This window comes from Carcharodon carcharias, chromosome 7 (genome assembly GCF_017639515.1).
Source record: "Carcharodon carcharias isolate sCarCar2 chromosome 7, sCarCar2.pri, whole genome shotgun sequence".
Taxonomy (NCBI): Eukaryota; Metazoa; Chordata; class Chondrichthyes; order Lamniformes; family Lamnidae; genus Carcharodon; species Carcharodon carcharias.
In genome coordinates, this window is record NC_054473.1 from 12,282,179 (window position 1) to 12,300,780 (window position 18,602).

The 18,602-nt window shown below is 41.9% G+C and overlaps 1 protein-coding gene across 1 annotated transcript in view; it reads right to left on the bottom strand.

Annotated features, from left to right (window-relative positions):
- The window catches only part of LOC121279826 (coatomer subunit gamma-1), a 71,731-nt gene that overhangs the window by 13,255 nt on the left and 39,874 nt on the right, over positions 1-18,602 (bottom strand). Inside the window, exons 10-15 of the mRNA XM_041191247.1 lie at positions 15,396-15,529; positions 14,391-14,458; positions 12,432-12,620; positions 10,951-11,046; positions 8,091-8,334; positions 6,236-6,311 (exon numbers count right to left, since the gene is read on the bottom strand). Coding sequence (XP_041047181.1) covers positions 6,236-6,311; positions 8,091-8,334; positions 10,951-11,046; positions 12,432-12,620; positions 14,391-14,458; positions 15,396-15,529 — 807 coding nt within the window. The remainder of the gene's footprint in view (positions 1-6,235; positions 6,312-8,090; positions 8,335-10,950; positions 11,047-12,431; positions 12,621-14,390; positions 14,459-15,395; positions 15,530-18,602) is intronic.

Here is an 18,602-nt window from a genome sequence, read left to right on the forward strand (position 1 = left end):
ACCAGCGTGAAGAAATCTCAGTTCTAAACTGTTGAACCCTTAAGCAGAGACCAAGATCCCTCATTCCAAACTCTGCCATCAGGAGGTGGGGGGGAGAGGGGGGAAGGGGGGAGCATCCACCCTGTCAAATTCTCAAAGAATGTTGTGTGTTTCAATGAGATCACCTCTCATTCTTCTAAATTCTACAGAATATGGGCCCATTCTGCTTCATGTCTCCTCATAGGACAGCCCACACATTCCAGGTTCAAAGGGATTTACTGGGCTTTGTAGAAATTAAGTATACAATGAAAACTACTATTAATAATAATAAACATACGAACATTCGAATTAGGAGGAGTAGGCCACTTGGGCCTGCTCCATCATTCAATAAGATCATGGCTGATCTGACTGTAACCTCAACTCCACATTCCCGCCTACCCCCGATAATCTTTCATCCGCTTGCTCATCAAGAATCTATCTACCTCCGCCTTAAAAATATTCAAAGGCTCTGCTTCCAAAGCCTTTTGAGGAAGAGTTCCAAAGACTCTCAACCCTCTAAGAGAAAAAAAAATATCAATATATGATCATATATATTCAGTACACCTAAGCATATATTTATGCAGAATTCATATGTTACAGTTCTCAAGCTCAAAGGGTTAATGGTTACCAGGTCTCGTTGAATTCTGAAGAATTTGTTCTAACACCCACATTTTAGACCTCTTTCACTTTGTCTATGTGTGAATCTGCATGTTTCCACATTACCTCATCCAATTAGCTGTAATAACTTCAGAATCACTCCCCAAAGCTTCAACAGGAGGCAGCCACAGGGCTTGAGCAAGTTCTCTCAGGAGTTAGCAGTCAGAGCTACTGTGAAGTTTTAAGTTCTTGAATAGCTGGCACCACTAACCAATTATCGCACAGCTGTGAGACGTATGTAGCTCTCAAGGCTGAGCAAACTTAGATAGCCTGTGAGCCCCAGTGAATATCTTTATCAATTAAAACACTATCTGACTGGAACCCTTTTTACCAACTGAACGTCACAGAATTAAACAGCACAATTAAATGGCCGTAGCTGGCCGTTTGACCCACTGGCCTGTGTTAGTTCTTTGAGAAAGCTATCCCAATTAATCCCATCTCCCACCCCACACAGCCTTGTAGAATAGGGCATATTCCACCGCTTCAAATATTTATCCACTTTCCTTTTGAAAGGTACTATTGAGTCTGCTTCTGCCACCCTTTCAGTCAGTGCATTCCAGATTATCATAACTCGTTGTGAAAAAATATTTTTTGCATGTTGTTTCTGGTTCTTTTGCCAGAAACTTAAATCTGTGTACTCCGGTTACCAATCCCAATGTCAGCAAAAACAGTCGCTCCTTATTTATTTTATCAAATCCCTTCATGATTTGGAACACCTCTACCAAATCTCCCCTTGACCTCCCTCTGTTCTAAGGACAACAAGCCCACTATATCCTTGTTGCCAACAGGAGGTCACTTAAAACCTAATGTCAGTATAATTAATTAATCCTTTCCTTACAAGGTGTCTCTGTGCCTCCCTGCTGGGAAGTGCCTGATCTCTGTTCTGCAGTTTCCCTTGACAACGCCACAGAGATCAGAGGCTCACACTGAGGATGGGAAACAGCATGGTATCTGAGGTACAGGAATAGCAGGTGCTGGCGGAACCCTGCAAATCCAAACGATTTCGGCATGTATTTAGCACTGGTCCAAATCTGTGTTAATGCCAATTGCCTTTGCTCTCTAAATAGATTTATCTTTTCAAATTTTGAATCAAGTCTTTTAAATGAGTTATAACGATGTTGGATAGCCCTATGTCTGATCCTTCAGGTTTGAAATTCCGAGTGCTAATTTAGCACACTGGTTTTCACACACAAAATTGTCACTCGAACCTGTTTAAAACAATCATAAAACCTTTTAAAAATAATTCCTGAAATTTAATTGAAAACAATTTCATTAAAATGGTATACAGTGTAATTTAGCAGCAGCTTACAGAGCAGGACACTTAAAATTATCACAGGAAATTTCAGCCTCTCCAGATTGAATATAAATCAGTAACTTTCACAGCATCAGGGCTTTATTGAGAAAATAAACAGACTTGTACTTATAAACCATTGGGATATCCAAAGCACTTTACAACCAATTAATTACTTTGAGGTGTAGTCACCGTTGTTACATAGGCAAATTCCCCATAGTAAATATAAATAGCTAAAACCAATTCTAATGCAAAAATGTATCTATGCTTACAGATTTTAAAATGCCTGTCAAGCTTCTCTATTTGTACCATTTGGCAGCCTTAAAGGGAAAGTAAAGTCTAGGGCATGCAGTCTGTGCACCTGGCTGTTAAGTTCTCCTGGGATTTGATAACATGGAATCAGCTACGGGGCTGAGAGAAGATTGTAGTCCCCCCAGTACACTTGATGGAGCTTCCCCCAGACACCTCATTGTCAACACAACAACCCAATAGCCTGGAGACAATACAGCAGGTCTTAACAAACTTAAGGTAAAACAAAAAATCTTGCATTTATATATCAACTTTCATGATTTCAGGACATATTTAATTGGCTGAAGAGTGCTTTGGGGAGTGTAGTTAGTGTTATAATATAGGAAACAATTTTCTAACCAGCAAGGATCCCACAAACACCAACCCTCTCAATGACCAGATATTCTGTATTTTTTATTGAGTGATGTTATTTGAGAGGTAAATATTGGTTTACACACTGGGGAGAAACCTCTGCTGTCCTTTGGTAATGCATAAATCTTATAAGTTCACTTGAGAGGGCAGACAGAGCCTCAGTTTAACATTCCACCTGAAAGATGGCAACTATAAGGGTATACTTTTCCTTCAGTCCAGCAGTGGGAATGTCAGCCTAGATTGCAACTGGCCATTTTTTTTAAAAAAGAGCAAGATTATATTTCAGGAGAATTTTATTTCATTATATTGTATTAAACAAAGTTCTCCCCTCTTGTGCTTTTCCTTTAAGCAATTCATTAAGAAATCTAACCAACTATAATTATAAAAAGCAACTGACAGTGATATTGTGTAACTGATCCGGTGGGCACCATCGGTGCTCTCAAACACCAGTGTTAGGCATTCACAGTGATCCTAGGCGCCAGGTTGCTATAAGACTTCTCCAATAAACACTCTTAAAATGTGCAAGTACATTTTGAGGTGTTGTTGATTGCAGATGGATGAGTTTTGCTCCAGAAATGTGATTTGTCTGCCTATGCTTTTACAGCGAGATGACACCAACCATACATTTAGAAATTAGTGAAAACGTCCCCATAATCTGCTTCCCCTCCTCTGGATTCTACCCGAGTAATTTCTCCCATAGTAAAATGTAATTTGGCCTATTTTTTATAGAATGTGGGCATCGCTGATAGGGCCAGCATTTGTTGCCTATCCCTAATTGCCCTTGAATTGAGTGGTTTGCTAGGCCATTTCAGAGGGCAGTTAAGAGTCAACCACATTGCTGTGGGTCTGGAGTCACATGTAAGTCAAACCGGGTAAGGATAGCAGATTTCCTTCCCTTAAGGACATTAGTGAACCAGATGGGTATTTACTACAATCAATGATAGCTTCAATGGCTTTATAATGTAGGTCAGTGAAAATAGGTATGGTAGGGAATGGGTCTTGGTGTTAAGACACAGCATTAGTGAACCAGATCGGTTTTTATGACAGTTCAATAGTTACAGGGGCACTTTTACTCATATTAGCTTTTTCTTCCAGATTTATTTAATTAACTGAATTTAAATTCTCCAGCTGCCATGGTGGGATTTGAACTCATGTCTCCAGATCGCTAGTCCAGATTTCTAGATCGCTGGTCCAGATTTCTAGATCGCCAGTCCAGATTTCTAGATCGCCAGTCCAGATTTCTAGATCGCCAGTCCAGATTTCTAGATCACTAAAAAATCAAGTTATTGACTAACTTTATATTCCAGATTTATTCACTAAATTTAAATTCCACCAGCTGCCGTGGTGGGATTTGAACCCATATCCCCAGAGCATCAGTCTGGGCCTCTGGATTACTCGCCCAGTGACATTATCAATATGTCACGGTCTCCCATCCCACTGTCCCAAATGCATAGACACTTGCAATGGGACCTCCCATCTTCCACTAATTTGTCTTGATGATTATTTCTAATGAGAGCGCTTGGACAGTGTCAATGGTGAGATATAACCACGAAGGGCACTACAAACACATTAATGTGGAGCACTCTTACCTCCAAGTCAGAAAGTCCTGGATTCAAGTGCCACTCCACGTTCTTGAGTAGATATCCTAGATTGATACTTCAGGGTTGCACTGAGGGAATACTGTGCTGTTGGAAGTGCCTTTTTTAATGGATGCTAAATCATTTGCCCACTCAGGTGGACTTAAAAGGCGCCAAAGCATTATTCGCAGCAAAGCAGGGACTTATCCCATGCTTTGGCCAATATTTATGCTTTAGGCATTGGTTGAAAGATATGACCTCATCATTTATCTTATTCCTGTTTATGAGAGTTTGCAAATATTTAGGAACAGAAACTACGCTTCAAAAGTACTTCACTGGCTGTAAAGGGGTTTGGGATGTCCCGAGGTCGCACAAGATGATAAATAAATACTTGCCTTTTCTTTTCTTTTATAGTTGAGCGCAACCCTTTTTCATCCAATGCTCTTTTTTTAAATTTGTTCACTGGGCATGGGCATTGCTGGCAAGGCCAACATTTATTGCCCTTTCCAAAGTGTCCTTGAGAAGATGGTGGGGAGCCACCTTCTTGAACCGCTGCAAGCTGTGTGGATTGTCATTTCTCGTAAGGGGTTTGATACAACTGAGTGGCTTACCGAGCCATGCTGTGGGTCTAGGGACATATAAAGGCCACACCAGGTAAAGTCGGCAGATTTCCTTCCCCAAAGTGACAACAACTACAAAACATATTTATATAGCACCTTTAAAGTAATAAGACATCCAAAGGACCTCACAGGAGTATTATAAAACAGATGACCAAAAGTTTGGTCAAAGAGATAGATTTTTTAGAAGTGCTTTAAAGGAGGAAAGCGAGGTTGAGAGGGCTAAAGGTGTATGGAGACAATTCCAGAACTTAGGGACTAGGGAACTGAAGGCACAACCACCAATGGCAGAGCAGTCAAAATTGGGGATGCTCAAGCAGTCAGGATTAGAGAAGTGCAGATTTTTGGGAGCATTGTGGGGCTGGGGGAGATTACAGAGGTAGGGAGGGGCGAGGCCATGGAGCGATTTGAAAACAAGGATGTGCATTTTAAAATCAAGACGTTGTTTGACTGTAATGTAGGTCAGTGAAAACAGGTGTGGTAGGGAATGGGTCTTGGTGTTAAGACACAGCATTAGTGAACCAGATCGGTTTTTATGACAGTTCAATAGTTACAGGGGCACTTTTACTCATACTAGCTTTTTCTTCCAGATTTATTTAATTAACTGAATTTAAATTCTCCAGCTGCCATGGTAGGATTTGAACTCATGTCTCCAGATCACTCGCCCCGGTTTCCAGATCACTCGTCCAGTAACGTAACCATAATGCTACTACACCCACACACACTGGCTAGCAGGGCTCACCACATGGCAACTAGGATAGAGAACCTTGACTGATTTTTATTCATTTCTTCCTATTTCTAAGTTATCCCATCTCTGCTTGAGATCAGCTAACAGATGAGAAAAACTGTAAAGAGCAATCTCTCATCTTCCTTCCACCCCTCCCCCAACAAATACCTAAAAACACTATTTCTATTTGCAAAAAGCTGAGCTACACATATTTTATTCCGAACAGTCAGCCATATCGCAAACCTTCAGAGAACAGAAATGGAGCCAAGAGAATACTAACAAAGTCACGGTTAAATAGAAACACTTGCATCAGAGCTTTAAGTATCTGTGAAGCTGACGCTGTATTTCTGAACATGGTAGAAATATTCCACTGTATCCTCAGAGATCAGTACAATTATACTGAATAGTGTACCTGCCCCCTTTATAACAGCATGCTTAGAGTGGGTAAATTATACTGGGAGGGCTGACAGGACTGTACAAGAGGGAAATAGAGCAGTAAGTCATTCAGCAACTCAAGCCAGTTCCACCATTCAATTAGACTTCCTTCTAAGTATATATGCCATACATAAAGTAGATAAAATTATATTGAACAGAGTTACTTGCACTGTGTACCTGTTCACTGTGGCAGTATGTTCACACTGGGTCCTTAACATTATACGATGAAGGTTATCTGATTTGTGTACCTTACCTCTTCAACAGAACGCTTACACTTGGGTACATTTCTTCATTCTGGGCTCCAAACTTCGCCAAAGCACTTACAGCAGCTGCAAAAGTTTTAAAGGAGAGAGATACAATTTCTTAACGTGCAATAGTGTCAAAGTTAACATGGACGCAGTGAAGGCAAAATTCAGCTCTCCAGCTTCAACATCGGAAATAAGGCAATTTCGCTTGAATTTCACCCAAGCGATTTGCATTGCAGGACCCAGTGCAGCTGTCCATCAACGCACACAGGAACTCCATTATCTGCTCCTTGCACAAAGTGAAAAAAAAACTCCAAGAGAAGGCAGTTTGCTAGTCAGTCCTGCTGCTGGACTCAATATCTATTCCCACAGCCATTGGTGCACTTTGATTGTAGTATGTACTATCTATAGGATGCATTACAGTAACTCACTAAACATAGTTTGGTAGGAGCCACAGGGCTGGGGCACACTACCACTGAGAAAGGACAAGAGTTTCAAGGTCATGGGATCACCATTCAAGGCTCCCCCTCCAAGTTTCACATGATAATGTTGGGATAATTTATACCATGCCTTCATTGTCTCTGGGTCAATAGCATGGAATTCCCTACCCAGCATCATCATGGGCTCATGCGGGCTTACCACCACTTTCTCAGGTAAACTGGAGATGGCCAACAGGTGCAATCTTGTCTGCATCACCCAAAATCCCAGCCCCGAGAACAGACCCAGACATGTAACTTCCACTGTTTTAAAATCGAACGAAACATAAATAGCAAAATATCACACCAAGTCCACCTTCCAAACCCAGAACCTCTACAACTTGGAAGGATAAGGGCTGCAGATGTACGGGGGCACCAGCACCTGTAAGTTCCCATCCACGCCACACACAATCCTGACCTGGGACTATATTGCCATTCCTTCATTTGTCGCTGGGTCAGATCCTGTAACTCCCTTCCTAACAGCACTATGAGTGTATCTACACCACATGGGCTGAGCAGTTCAAGGGGATGGCTCACCACCCACTTTTTCAAGGGCAATTACGGAAGGGCAATAAATGCTAGCCCAGCAAGTGACGCCCACACCTCGTGAATGAATAAATATGGCATGATAACGTGGGAGAACGGGATCCTAAAATCAAGAAATGACTTGACAGCACTGAAGGAAGCCTTCGACCAATTGCTCCAGTGCTCCATCTTCATTATCTGCTCTATTCCCATTTACCTGAATCTTCTTACACTGTTGCTTTCCAAATACTTATCCAATACTGTTTTAAATTATGTTATACACTCTCTCAATAATTGTACAAACTGGGGAGCTGCCCAGCCCTTGGGAAAGCAACCTGGCACACATTTTAAAAAAAAATCTCACCCAGGGTCCAAGCAAACACACACACTTCCAAGCAGGGACTACCGGAATGCGATCAGAAGGAACCCGTTAATCTGCAGCACAAATGCTAATTGTTGTCCAAGCTGTGATCAAGTGAAGCCTGAAACCACCTCTTAACCACAGGAATGGAACCTTTAGCTTTCCCCACGGGCAGAGCGAGTGATTAATTCATTTTAACTGTGGGCAGTAAGGCAGCATTCTGGGTAAACGTAAAATTGAAGAGAATTATTGCATATAATGTAAAAAAACGGTAAAGCCAGATAGATCACTTTTCTCCAAAAGCACTTGTTTTTATTGCTTCTTTCTCTGCCTTCAGAAGCTCACTGACAACCCTCACCTTTCGATCACACCTCTGGCTTCCACACCCCACACACCAGTTTCTATTTTCCTTCCCTTTCCTGCTTGATCATCTTGTTAACCACTCTGCGACCCATGCTTTACACAAGAAGCATCACTGGGAGCAGACAAAGTGCAACTCACCAGCCCGGACCTCTTCGTTCTCCAGGATGACCCGGTTGTAGATGAAGCGAATGTATTTCGAAGGGTTGGGGGTCCTGGCCCCTTCCCTCCCGAGCAGGTGAAGGATGCGCGTGGCAAGGACTGTAAACTCACAGTCCTCGATGAACTCACAGAGGTGAGCTAACCCCGTCTCCTTGCTCTCCGGGTTGTCCTCGATGATACAGATGATGCATTCCACGATGGCACGCTTGTACTCAAATCCACCCTGAGGGGAAAATCAGAAGTCAGAACATGAGCCAATTTCCCAATTGCTCCACTGCTTGTGGAGTCACGTCACCTATAGGCTGTATAATAATAGAATATAATTCCATGGCTGAGTAGACAGAAAATCCTCAGCTGATTTACTTAATGGAAATTTTGAATTAACATGGAAAGTGCTATAAAAAGTGCCAATTAAGTCAAAAATGGTACGCGACACCCCAGTTTTACAAGAACATTTTTGATAGTCCCATTTTCACCCACTTACTTTATTTTCTGTGGTATTTATAAAAGTTGGCATGATAATGTGGGAGATCGGGATCTTAAAATAAAGAAATTAGTTGACAGCACAGAAAGAAGCCTTTGGCCCATTGTTCCAGTGCTCTCTCTGCTCTATTCCCATTTACCTGAATCTTTTTACATTGCTGCTTTCCAAATACTTATCCAATACGGGTTTTAAATGATGTTATACACTCTATCTCAATAGTCGTAAAAACCGGGGAGCTGCCAAACCCTTGGGAAAGCAACCTGGCACACATTTTAAACAAAAATTACTCTTCCTGTTGTTGGCCTGAAGGAACCTGCTTTGAATACAAACCATTATACAGCAACTAGACTCCAGAGTGTATTAAGCGAAGAATAATGATCCCAATAAATTCAACAAGATGATCACCTACATTTTAGCAAAAATAGCTGTTTTTTAAGTCTAATAACATTACTGCTGTGGGATATTGGCAACGACAAGTTAATACAATTTCATTATGTTCCTTTTCAAATGGTTTAAAATTTCTGCTAAAATAGCAGAGATGGGAATTCCAAACAATATGTTAACAGGGCTGTGTGCTAACTTCCACAAAAGGTGACCGGCGTGGACATGATGGGCCAAAAGGCCTCCTTCTGTGCTGTAATCCCACTGGTGTTATAATGGCCCTCCCATAACATTTTACTTTTCTCTTCGGTTTCTTGGATTTAGATTTCCAAGCACCAGCCAATCAGGAATCTAGCCACAGTGTTGTTCCAATATACCAAGGCACAAGGTGCAAGAGCCAACTGAATGACTTATCCTCAGGTTTCCATCCAGACAGAGCATGTTTCTCACCTCTTGCTAGTGCCTCCTGCCCAGCCTTGGGGCAGCTAGGCCGAGATCAGAAACTCGCAAGGAATAAAATCACCAAGCCTGAGAGCTGACTCTCCATGGCACTGCTACATTGCACTGCCAGCTGCTGTCTTTTAAAATGACAACAGACTGGGTGCCTGTGCTGCTGAGAACGAGTATGTAAAAATGGCCAAGCTTGGACATAATTCTGAACACCTCTATTAAATCTCCCATTAACCTTAGAGCAGAGAAAGAGAAGGAAAGATGTGTGGGGATTTTGACAGAATAGATAGGGGGAAACATTTTTCACTGGCAAGAGGGTCAGTAGCCAGAGGATTCTTAATTTTGGCAAGAAATTCAGGTCAATTAATTCATTGACCTAGTAATCAGTATCTATTGCTATTCACAAAGTATTAAGGGATGTAATTTAAAAATCACCAGAACAAAGAGCAGTTGAAAGAAATTTGATGATTGGAACATTGACTTACAGAGGGTAGGGAATAAGTATGTGATGTCTTATTAACAGTCTATTCTGTTTCTTTTAATTCAAAACAAAGCATCAAAAATGGGATTGGGCCAAAATCAGCCCCACAGTGCAATAATCTGGGAGTTATATCCAGCACAATACTGAAGTGCATTAGGTGAATTTGAAATGGGGTGGAGTCAGGGGGTTAAAAAGATTATTTCTACTTCAGTTGGAGTAAAAGTCTAAATGCAAAGCAACATTGATGCTTTTGGCATTAAAACTGAGAGGGAATCCATTATGGCTACAAAGTCAATTTAAGATACAGAACTAAAGATGTATTTTTTTTCCTTTGCTCTTTCATGGGGTATGGGTGTTGCTGACAAGATCAGCATCTGTTGCCTATCCCTTGTTGCCCTTAAATTAGGTGGCTTACTAGGCCATTTCAGAGGGGCAGTTAAGAGTCAACCACATTGCTGTGGGTCTGGAATAAGGTGTAGGCTAGACCTGTTAAGGATGGCAGATTTCCTTCCCTAAAGGACATTAGTGAATCAGATGAGTTTTTTAAAAAAATGACAATGGATGATGGTTTCATGGTCACCATTCCAGATTTCATTTATTGGATTTTAAGTTCCTCCAGCTGCCATGGTGGGATTTGAACCCATGTCCCCAGAGCATTAATCTGGTCCTCTGGATTACTAGTCCAGTGATATTATGACTATGCCACCATCTCCCAGCAGCCAGTTACAGTGATCTGGAGGGAACCGTCTGAAAGGAAGGTGAAAACAGATGCAACAGTAACTTTCAAAAGGGAATTGAATATGTACTTGAAATGAAAAGGTTTGCAGGGTTGTGGGAAAAAAGTGAGGGAATGAGACTAATTGGTTAGGCCTTCCAAAGAGCCAGCACGGGAACAATTCACCAAATGGTTCTGCTCCTTTGTAGGGTTCTACAAAGCTAATTAACAATCCACAACATTAATTTAAAAAAAAAACCTGTAAACATGATTCTTATTTAAAAGGGAAGGGTTATTTCTCTGGTTCTTAGGTTTTATATTAACATACCTCTTCCCGCAGCATGGTGAACAGGAAGTTCATCATCACAGAGTGCTTTCGTGGGTACTTCTGGCACAGCGCGCTGATGGCCTGTACCACCACCACCTAAACACACAAGATCATCAGGAGAACATCAAGCAGCCAGTTAGGGGAGGATTCCCTCCAGGCATCATTTGTTTTCTTTAAATTAGATCTTAAATTTTAAAACAATAAGCAAAAATCAACCTCCTGTACATGTTACAGCAAACTGGACACCAGCTGGGCAACACAGGGATGTGTTGTGGAGGAACAAGGGAGTTGCAGCTGATCTGCAGCATGCCAAAAATAACTCCCAACCACCAATGTGAGACCAAGAATCAACCCTTCAGGACCATGGATAATGTACTTAACATGGTTAGCTGCGGCTCAGTGGATAGCACTCTCACCTCAGTCAGCAAGTTGAGAGTTCAAGCCCCACTCCAGAAACTTGAACACTAAATCTAAGCTGATACTCCCAGTGCCAGTAATGAGGGAGTGCTGCACTGTTGGAGATGCTACCATTCAGATGAGATGTTAAGCAGAGGACCTGTCTTTCCTGTCAGGGGGGCATAAATGATCCCATGTTATTATATTGAGGAGGTGCAGGAACATTCTCCTCGATGTCCTGGGCAATAGTTATCCTTCAATCAGCTTCACTTTTAAAAAAAATCATTTTTTTCCTTAGAAAAACAGATCAAATGGTCATTAGCACTTTGCTGTTTGCAGGACCTTGCTGTGCACAAATTGGTTGCTACAGTTCAACAGTGACTATACTTTAAAAAGCACCTAATTGGTTCTAAAGTTCTCTGGGATATCCAGAGATGGCGAAAAGCTCTAAATGAATGAAAGTGCTTATCTATACTTAAATACTTTTGATTTTGGTGACCAGTGCCTTGTGATTATAAAGATGAAAGCTGCCAGAGGTTCTACATTCCACTGCTATCTAATGACCTCTCCTAGACATTCCTGTGATATAATAGCAGATGAGAATAGACTTAGTCTCCTCACACCCTCCTGTGTGAATAGCTCCCCATGTTCACCTCCTAGCTTATTAGAGGTAATTTCACAGGGCAGCACTGGTAGCTCAGAATATGCAGCATAATCTACTTAAAGTTATTACTGAAATTAAGCACTATAATTACAACCTGCTTCTCTGATGCCTTGGTGACTAAATATACCACAGAATGTGCAACTGGGCACAAGTATTATTCCCTGTGCTGAGTTAGCTGATCTCAGCCAGAGCACGGGTATGGTTGACTGTGGAGGCCCTTGGTCAGGAGGGAATAATCACCTTAAGTTTCTGCTCCTGCCCTCTGTCCAGTGGCCCTGCTGAAAACAGACAGCGAGTGCACGCTTATACCATAGTCACTGTCCAGGTGGATCTATGAAGCCTCCTAGGTAAGGAGCCAAAGGGGCTGTTGGTACCCAGTGATGTGTAACCCATCACTAAACATCAAGGAAGAAATGGTTACCTTGAACTCGTCTGAGATTTCAGACATGAAGGAGGAGATCTGCTTCATGAGGCGGTCAATGCTGCTCTCACTGCCCGTTTTAAGCAGGGTGGTGATGGCAAGGGTGGCAATGCTGCGGTTCGAGTCCGTCACCAGGTTTTCCAGGTCCAGGTTGCACGCAGTCACGGCTGACGGATGCTTCATCGCCACCTGGAAAACAAGTGTTGTGGCTATTTTCAAAAAGAATTAGCACGGTGACAAAAACTTTTCTCTTCTACCCGATTAATGCCACTGACAATATGTTAAAAATTCCAACTGAACAGGACTTGCCAGGAATTCAACGAGAGCATCAATGGCTTTATTGATTTAGGATTTTCCTTTCACACCATACTACAAAAAGAGTGTCCGAGTATTGGGCAGGCTGCACAAAACAACTGGAATGATTTCAAGTGGAAGAGGATGACCTGTCAGGAAAAGTTAAAATATCCCGCAGTGCCATGGGGGAAAGAGTAGGGGAATGGGACTCATTAACTAGCACTTGCAAAGTGCCATCACAGGCATGATGGCCGAATGGCCTTCTCCTGTGATGTACCATTCTGTGGTCCTACAGAGGAGACTATTCAAGTAGGGCAGCCACCTCTTTGTAGTATATAAAATATTAAGACCTAAATATAGTACTTTGAATTCAGTAAGCTGATAGGACCAGAGTCATGAATATAAACTAGTGAAAATAAACTTAGAAGGCACTTGCTGACTGCAAAGGGAAATAAATGTTTGTAATAATATCCCAAGCAGGTAATAGAGATTTTAGGGGTGTGCTAAATTTGTTGGGTTAGTAACATGGGAATATTCAAGAGACAAGCTTGAGTAGCCCTCGACTTTTCTGAAGTCTCTAAAAACGTACCTATGTTTTACTGGAACAAGGCACCTACTCTTTGGATTCTGCCACTGAGGTCTCCCAAGTGTAATACTGTATTGTTGCACCTTTCATTTTAATGAAGACAGCATAAAGACAAACCACCCAAATCTAAAGCTTTTAGAAGAATACATCTCTGAAGAAGCTTTCCCCCAGTTCTAATAAAAAAAATTAACTACAAAGTAAGTCTAGCCATGTCACTGGACTTAATTAGCATTTTTGTAGGAAATTATCAGTGAGTGGATGTGATGGGGGGAGGGAAGCCAGAAGCTTGCGGGTTCAACCCCTAGAGACTTCAGCACTAGGCCAGCAGTATAGTGCAGTACTGATGCAGTGCTGTCTTCCAGATGTCTGTCCATGATATTTTCTACAATGTTTAAGGAGAGTTCTCCCGATATCCAAAGCAATATTTATCCCTCAATCAACATCAATAAAACATTTATCGCATTGCTGTTCGCAATTTAGATGCTGTGGTTCTTGCAACAGAAACTACACTTCAGAAGTACTTCACTGGCTTCAGGAATGCACTTCCAAAACACATGACCTTTCTTTGAAAAGGATATGGTGTTTAGTAGCAATGACTTCGGAATATCATTTTATGACACTAACCATTAGCTACGATAGAAGTAACCACTCACAGAGAGTTATAGTGCAAGAGGTCAGTCACCCGAGTTTGTGCCTCATTGTTACAGCAATCGATAACTAATCTCACTGCTGTGCTCCTTCCCTGTGTCATCATTCGATTCCAATGTTTATCTACTCTTCCATTAAAAAGATGCAATGATCTCTGCCTCAATTTGTCGCCGTGGGAAATTATTCTGCTCTCCAACACCTCATCGAGTTCAGAATTTCTCCCACATTTTAAATCAGACACCTCATCACCGGCTCACAATCAGAGGAAATAATTCATTAAAACCCCTCATAATTTGTAAACAACTTTTATCAAATTTCCCGCTGAGTCTTTTCTGTTCCAGTATGTCTGGATAACTATTAATTTCCCATCACTGGCATCATCCAAGAGACATAAAGGAAGTTTTGGTGCAGAAGTGCGAAAGTCCTCTTACCTTGTTGAGTGTCCTCACTGCTGCGTATCGCAGGGCTGCTTTAGGTGAACTACAGAACAACTGCAGCACTGCAGGGAGAAGGAGATCGGCATCAAAAAATCACAAACAGCAGAAATTGCTGCATCCCATTACCACACAGGTCATCAGATGTTTCTAAACTTAACTTAAACTTAAGCACAGATGCTGTTTGGGATGGGATTGTGAAATGGCAATATGCAGCAGTTCCATTTTCTGAATGCAAACAAGTTATGGCTTGAAAAAAAATGTAGATTTGTAATAAAAAAAAATGGAGCACAAGGGCTGGTTTAGAATGTTCAATGTAGGATTTGTCCATTGTTCTTCAAGCAGTGAGCAATTAACCTCAGTCACGCCACGGTGTCTTAGATGTCCTCACCCATGGCCTTGCTCTTCCCAGTTTCTCTTGCTTCCTCCGACCCTACAACCCTCCAGGAACTGTGGCCTCTTGTACATCTTCCACGCCTTTTGCCTCACCGCTGGCAGCCATACCTTCAGCTGTCCAGGCCCCAAGTGCTGGAATTCCTTCCCTAAACCTCTTCACTTCTCTCTTTCTTTAAAACTCTCCTCAAAACATCTTTGATTAAGCTTTTAGTCACCTATCCTAATAGCTCCTCCTTTGCCTCAGTGCTGATTTGCCTCCAATTACGTCCCTTTGAATGTCTTGGGATATTTTACTACATTAAAAACACAAATTGTCAATGTAAGCAAGAAAGTGAATCATCTTTTTTTTTTGACATCACTTGCTATGTGGCTACACCGGAGGAGGGCAGGTGCTTTGTCAGCTGTCTCAGGCCCGTATTGATGGGGGAGTGGAACTGGGAGGCCACCTGGCTTCATTCCTTATTGTGAACTGTTTGGCTCTGTTTAATTTGATACATTGATTAAGAGTACGAACATTTCAATCATTGAGCCAGCACAAGAGTAGTTCTGAAATGATTTCCCCTTAATATTTATTCCAACCATTTCTCTTTGCTTTCACGCACTTACCAGAGACAGCAGGGGCCAGTTCTTTGGCTGTACAGTTTGGCAGGTTGACAATAGCAGAAGCTGCTTCATAGACTACCATCTCGTGCTTGTTCCTCATGCAGTTCTCAATGAAGTCAAACAGTGGATTATCACGGCTGAGAAAACAATAAAGTAACCTATTACCACCCTGTAGATGCTGCAAATCTGTCTCTCACAATTCAAGCATTTTAAAAAGGCAGGTCTGGGTTAAGGACTGAAAAGGGCCACACTTCTGCGGAGCACAAGCAAACCCAAAAAGTTGACTAGTACTGAAAATTAAATAAGCCTTTAAAGGAAAACGTAGCAGTGCCATGTGCAACGTATACTCTTGGAATGGGGGCTGCTTATATTCACAACCAGGTTGTGCTTCCTCACCAAAGGCATCTTGCTGTTTTTTTAATTAACCATAATGATATCTAGTCCCAGGATTCTTAATTATTAGGGCAGGCTGTAGGAATTAGGATCTTTTTCTTTGAAGTAAGCTAAGTGGGATACAGATGCTTGCACTAAACATTCAACTGACTGTGCACCTTATCACTCAGTTATAGAATGTTGCACTCCTGTGTTTGCTGGCTCACCCCACACTAAGCTGGCGGTTACTCAAAGGAACACCACTATGCATCTTGTGCAGGCAAACTGCACCCTACTCCGCTGCCACGCTAACCAGTCCTCTAAAATATAAAATATATGTATTTCATGCAGATGCAGCAGTAAAACTGGTAAATAGACTTTGTGACAAAAGCTTGTTGAAAATGGACTGATTGGTTCTATCCACCCACAGCACGGGTTTCTGCAAAACACCCATTAAGGCCAACCTCTCCCCATTCCTTTGCTTTTCCTCATCAACTCACTAGCACGAAGAGTGGGCAGATAGTCCTACAAATCATCTGTAACCCTACAGAATGTCAACCAAGTTTCAACCAGCCCTGTTGCAATTGGGCATTACTGAAAAGAACCTCTAAACTGGACAGAGATAGTTTTCCCCAAGAATGAATTTATGGCGTCTTTGAAGCAATGACATAGGGCCACTAACTAAAACAAACACAGATGCACAGGCACAGTAATGTTTTTTACAAATTTCCTCCCTCACCTTCTGGAAATTCAGGCCAACTCTGGGATCTTGTTCACTATTATACACTGAGGCTGCTTATTGGACTCATTTTGTGATCTTGATCATGATCAGCAAATTCAGCATGGTCCAGCATGCTCTAAGCACCTCCTCCATTATGCTCTTACCCACAGGGGGAAGGTCGGATGTGTAAAAGATATAAAATGGAGGTGTTCATACTTGGCACTGAAATCACTAATATTTCAGTGTGATAGTTACACTTCCAAACACACCACAGAATGACGTTATAAAAAAAATGCAAGCTTTACACGAGGTTTCATAGTGCATCTCCTCCTACAAGTATGTTTGTATGTGATTAGTTCTGTTTCATAACGATAACGCTCTGAATGATGGGGGGGAAGACAGATTGCTGAGAACGCTTGCTGTGCATCCTGAAGGATCTTGGATACCATGCTGGATGAGGAATTCAGAACTGTAAATTTTGGATGCCAGCCTAACGTTCCCTTTTGGAGCTGGAGCCCCAGTGAGTGCATTTGCAAGGAACGGTGCATTCAGTATCATTTACATTTCTACATGCCAATCAGAAGCTGTGACTCGTATCTTAGAAAGGATCTCGCTCAAGGTCTCAATTTGATAATAACCTTTACTTCAATTTGAGCCACTATTGCACCTATTAAAATGGCAACCTTTCTGCAGATTTCTTATTCTTCCCTTTAACTAATTTGCTTCCCCTCCTTGCTTGAAGGCACCGGCTTGGTGACAATATACTTCCACAGTTGCCAGGACCCCTCTTGTGCGGTATGCAAACCCAGGATTATCTATGTGTGAACCACAGCAGCCAGTATTAGCAGGCTTGTCAAATATGGAGCAGCTTCACAGTCTGATCTTGAGCTCACCAGGAGGAAATACTCAATAACAATCAGGTGTGGGAGGACTGGTTGGCTTTCCCTATGAGATACTGAGAAAGATTGTAGTGCACTAACTCAACACTGACCTTTAAACCTAAGGCCTCTTTGATCTATATGTGCTGGATAAAAGCAGTAGCATTTGTGGGGGGGTACACAATCTTAAAACCAGCGCCAGGCTAATCAGGGGAGAAGTCAGGAAACACTTTGGCACACAAAGGGTGGCAGTATTGTGAAACTCTCCCACAAAGAGTAGGTTCTATCCGAGTTGATCACTTTAAATCTGAGATTGCTGGATTTTTTTCTCTAGACAAGGGTGTGAAGAATATGAAGCCAAGGCAGGTGGATGGTGTTTAGATACAGATCAGCCATGATCTCATTGAATGGTTAAATGGGCTCAACGCACTGCCTCCTCCTATTGTTATGTTCCTATGAAAGGCCACACCCAACACAACCTGCAGTGTGCAAATAACCCAATGTAAGCACAGTGCATGGATCTTGTGATTGCTGAAGTTAATGCCATGGAATAGGGGCATTTTTAACTTCAGACCATTAGTGTTACAAACAAACAGTAGGTAAAATGTGGCTAGCTGCAGATTTCCAGCATCCGCAGTATTTTGCTTTTAGCATTAGGTAGAATGTGGCTAGCTGCAGAGCAAAGTCCTTTCTATTGTGCCTCTGCCCCAACTTCAAAATATTATGATAAAAACAAAAACTGCGGATGCTGGAAATCCAACACAAAAACAGAATTACCTGGAAAAACTCAGCAGGTCTGGCAGCATCGGCGGAGAAGAAAAGAGTTGACATTTCGAGTCCTCATGACCCTTCAGCAGAACTGGGTGAATCCAAGGAGAAGGGTGAAATATAAGCTGGTTTAAGGTGGAGGGGGAGAGATGTGGAGGGGGTGGGTGTGGTTGTAGGGACAAGCAAGCAGTGATAGGAACAGATAATCAAAAGATGTCACAGACAAAAGAACACAGAGTTGTTGAAGTTGGTGATATTATCTAAACAAATGTGCTAATTAAGAATGGATGGTAGGGCACTCAAGGTATAGCTCTAGTGGGGGTGGGGGCATAAAAGATTTAAAAATAATGGAAATAGGTGGGAAAAGAAAAATCTATATAAATTATTGGAAAACACAAAAGGAAGGGGGAAGAAACAGAAAGGGGGTGAGGATGGAGGAGGGAGTTCAAGATCTAAAGTTGTTGAATTCAG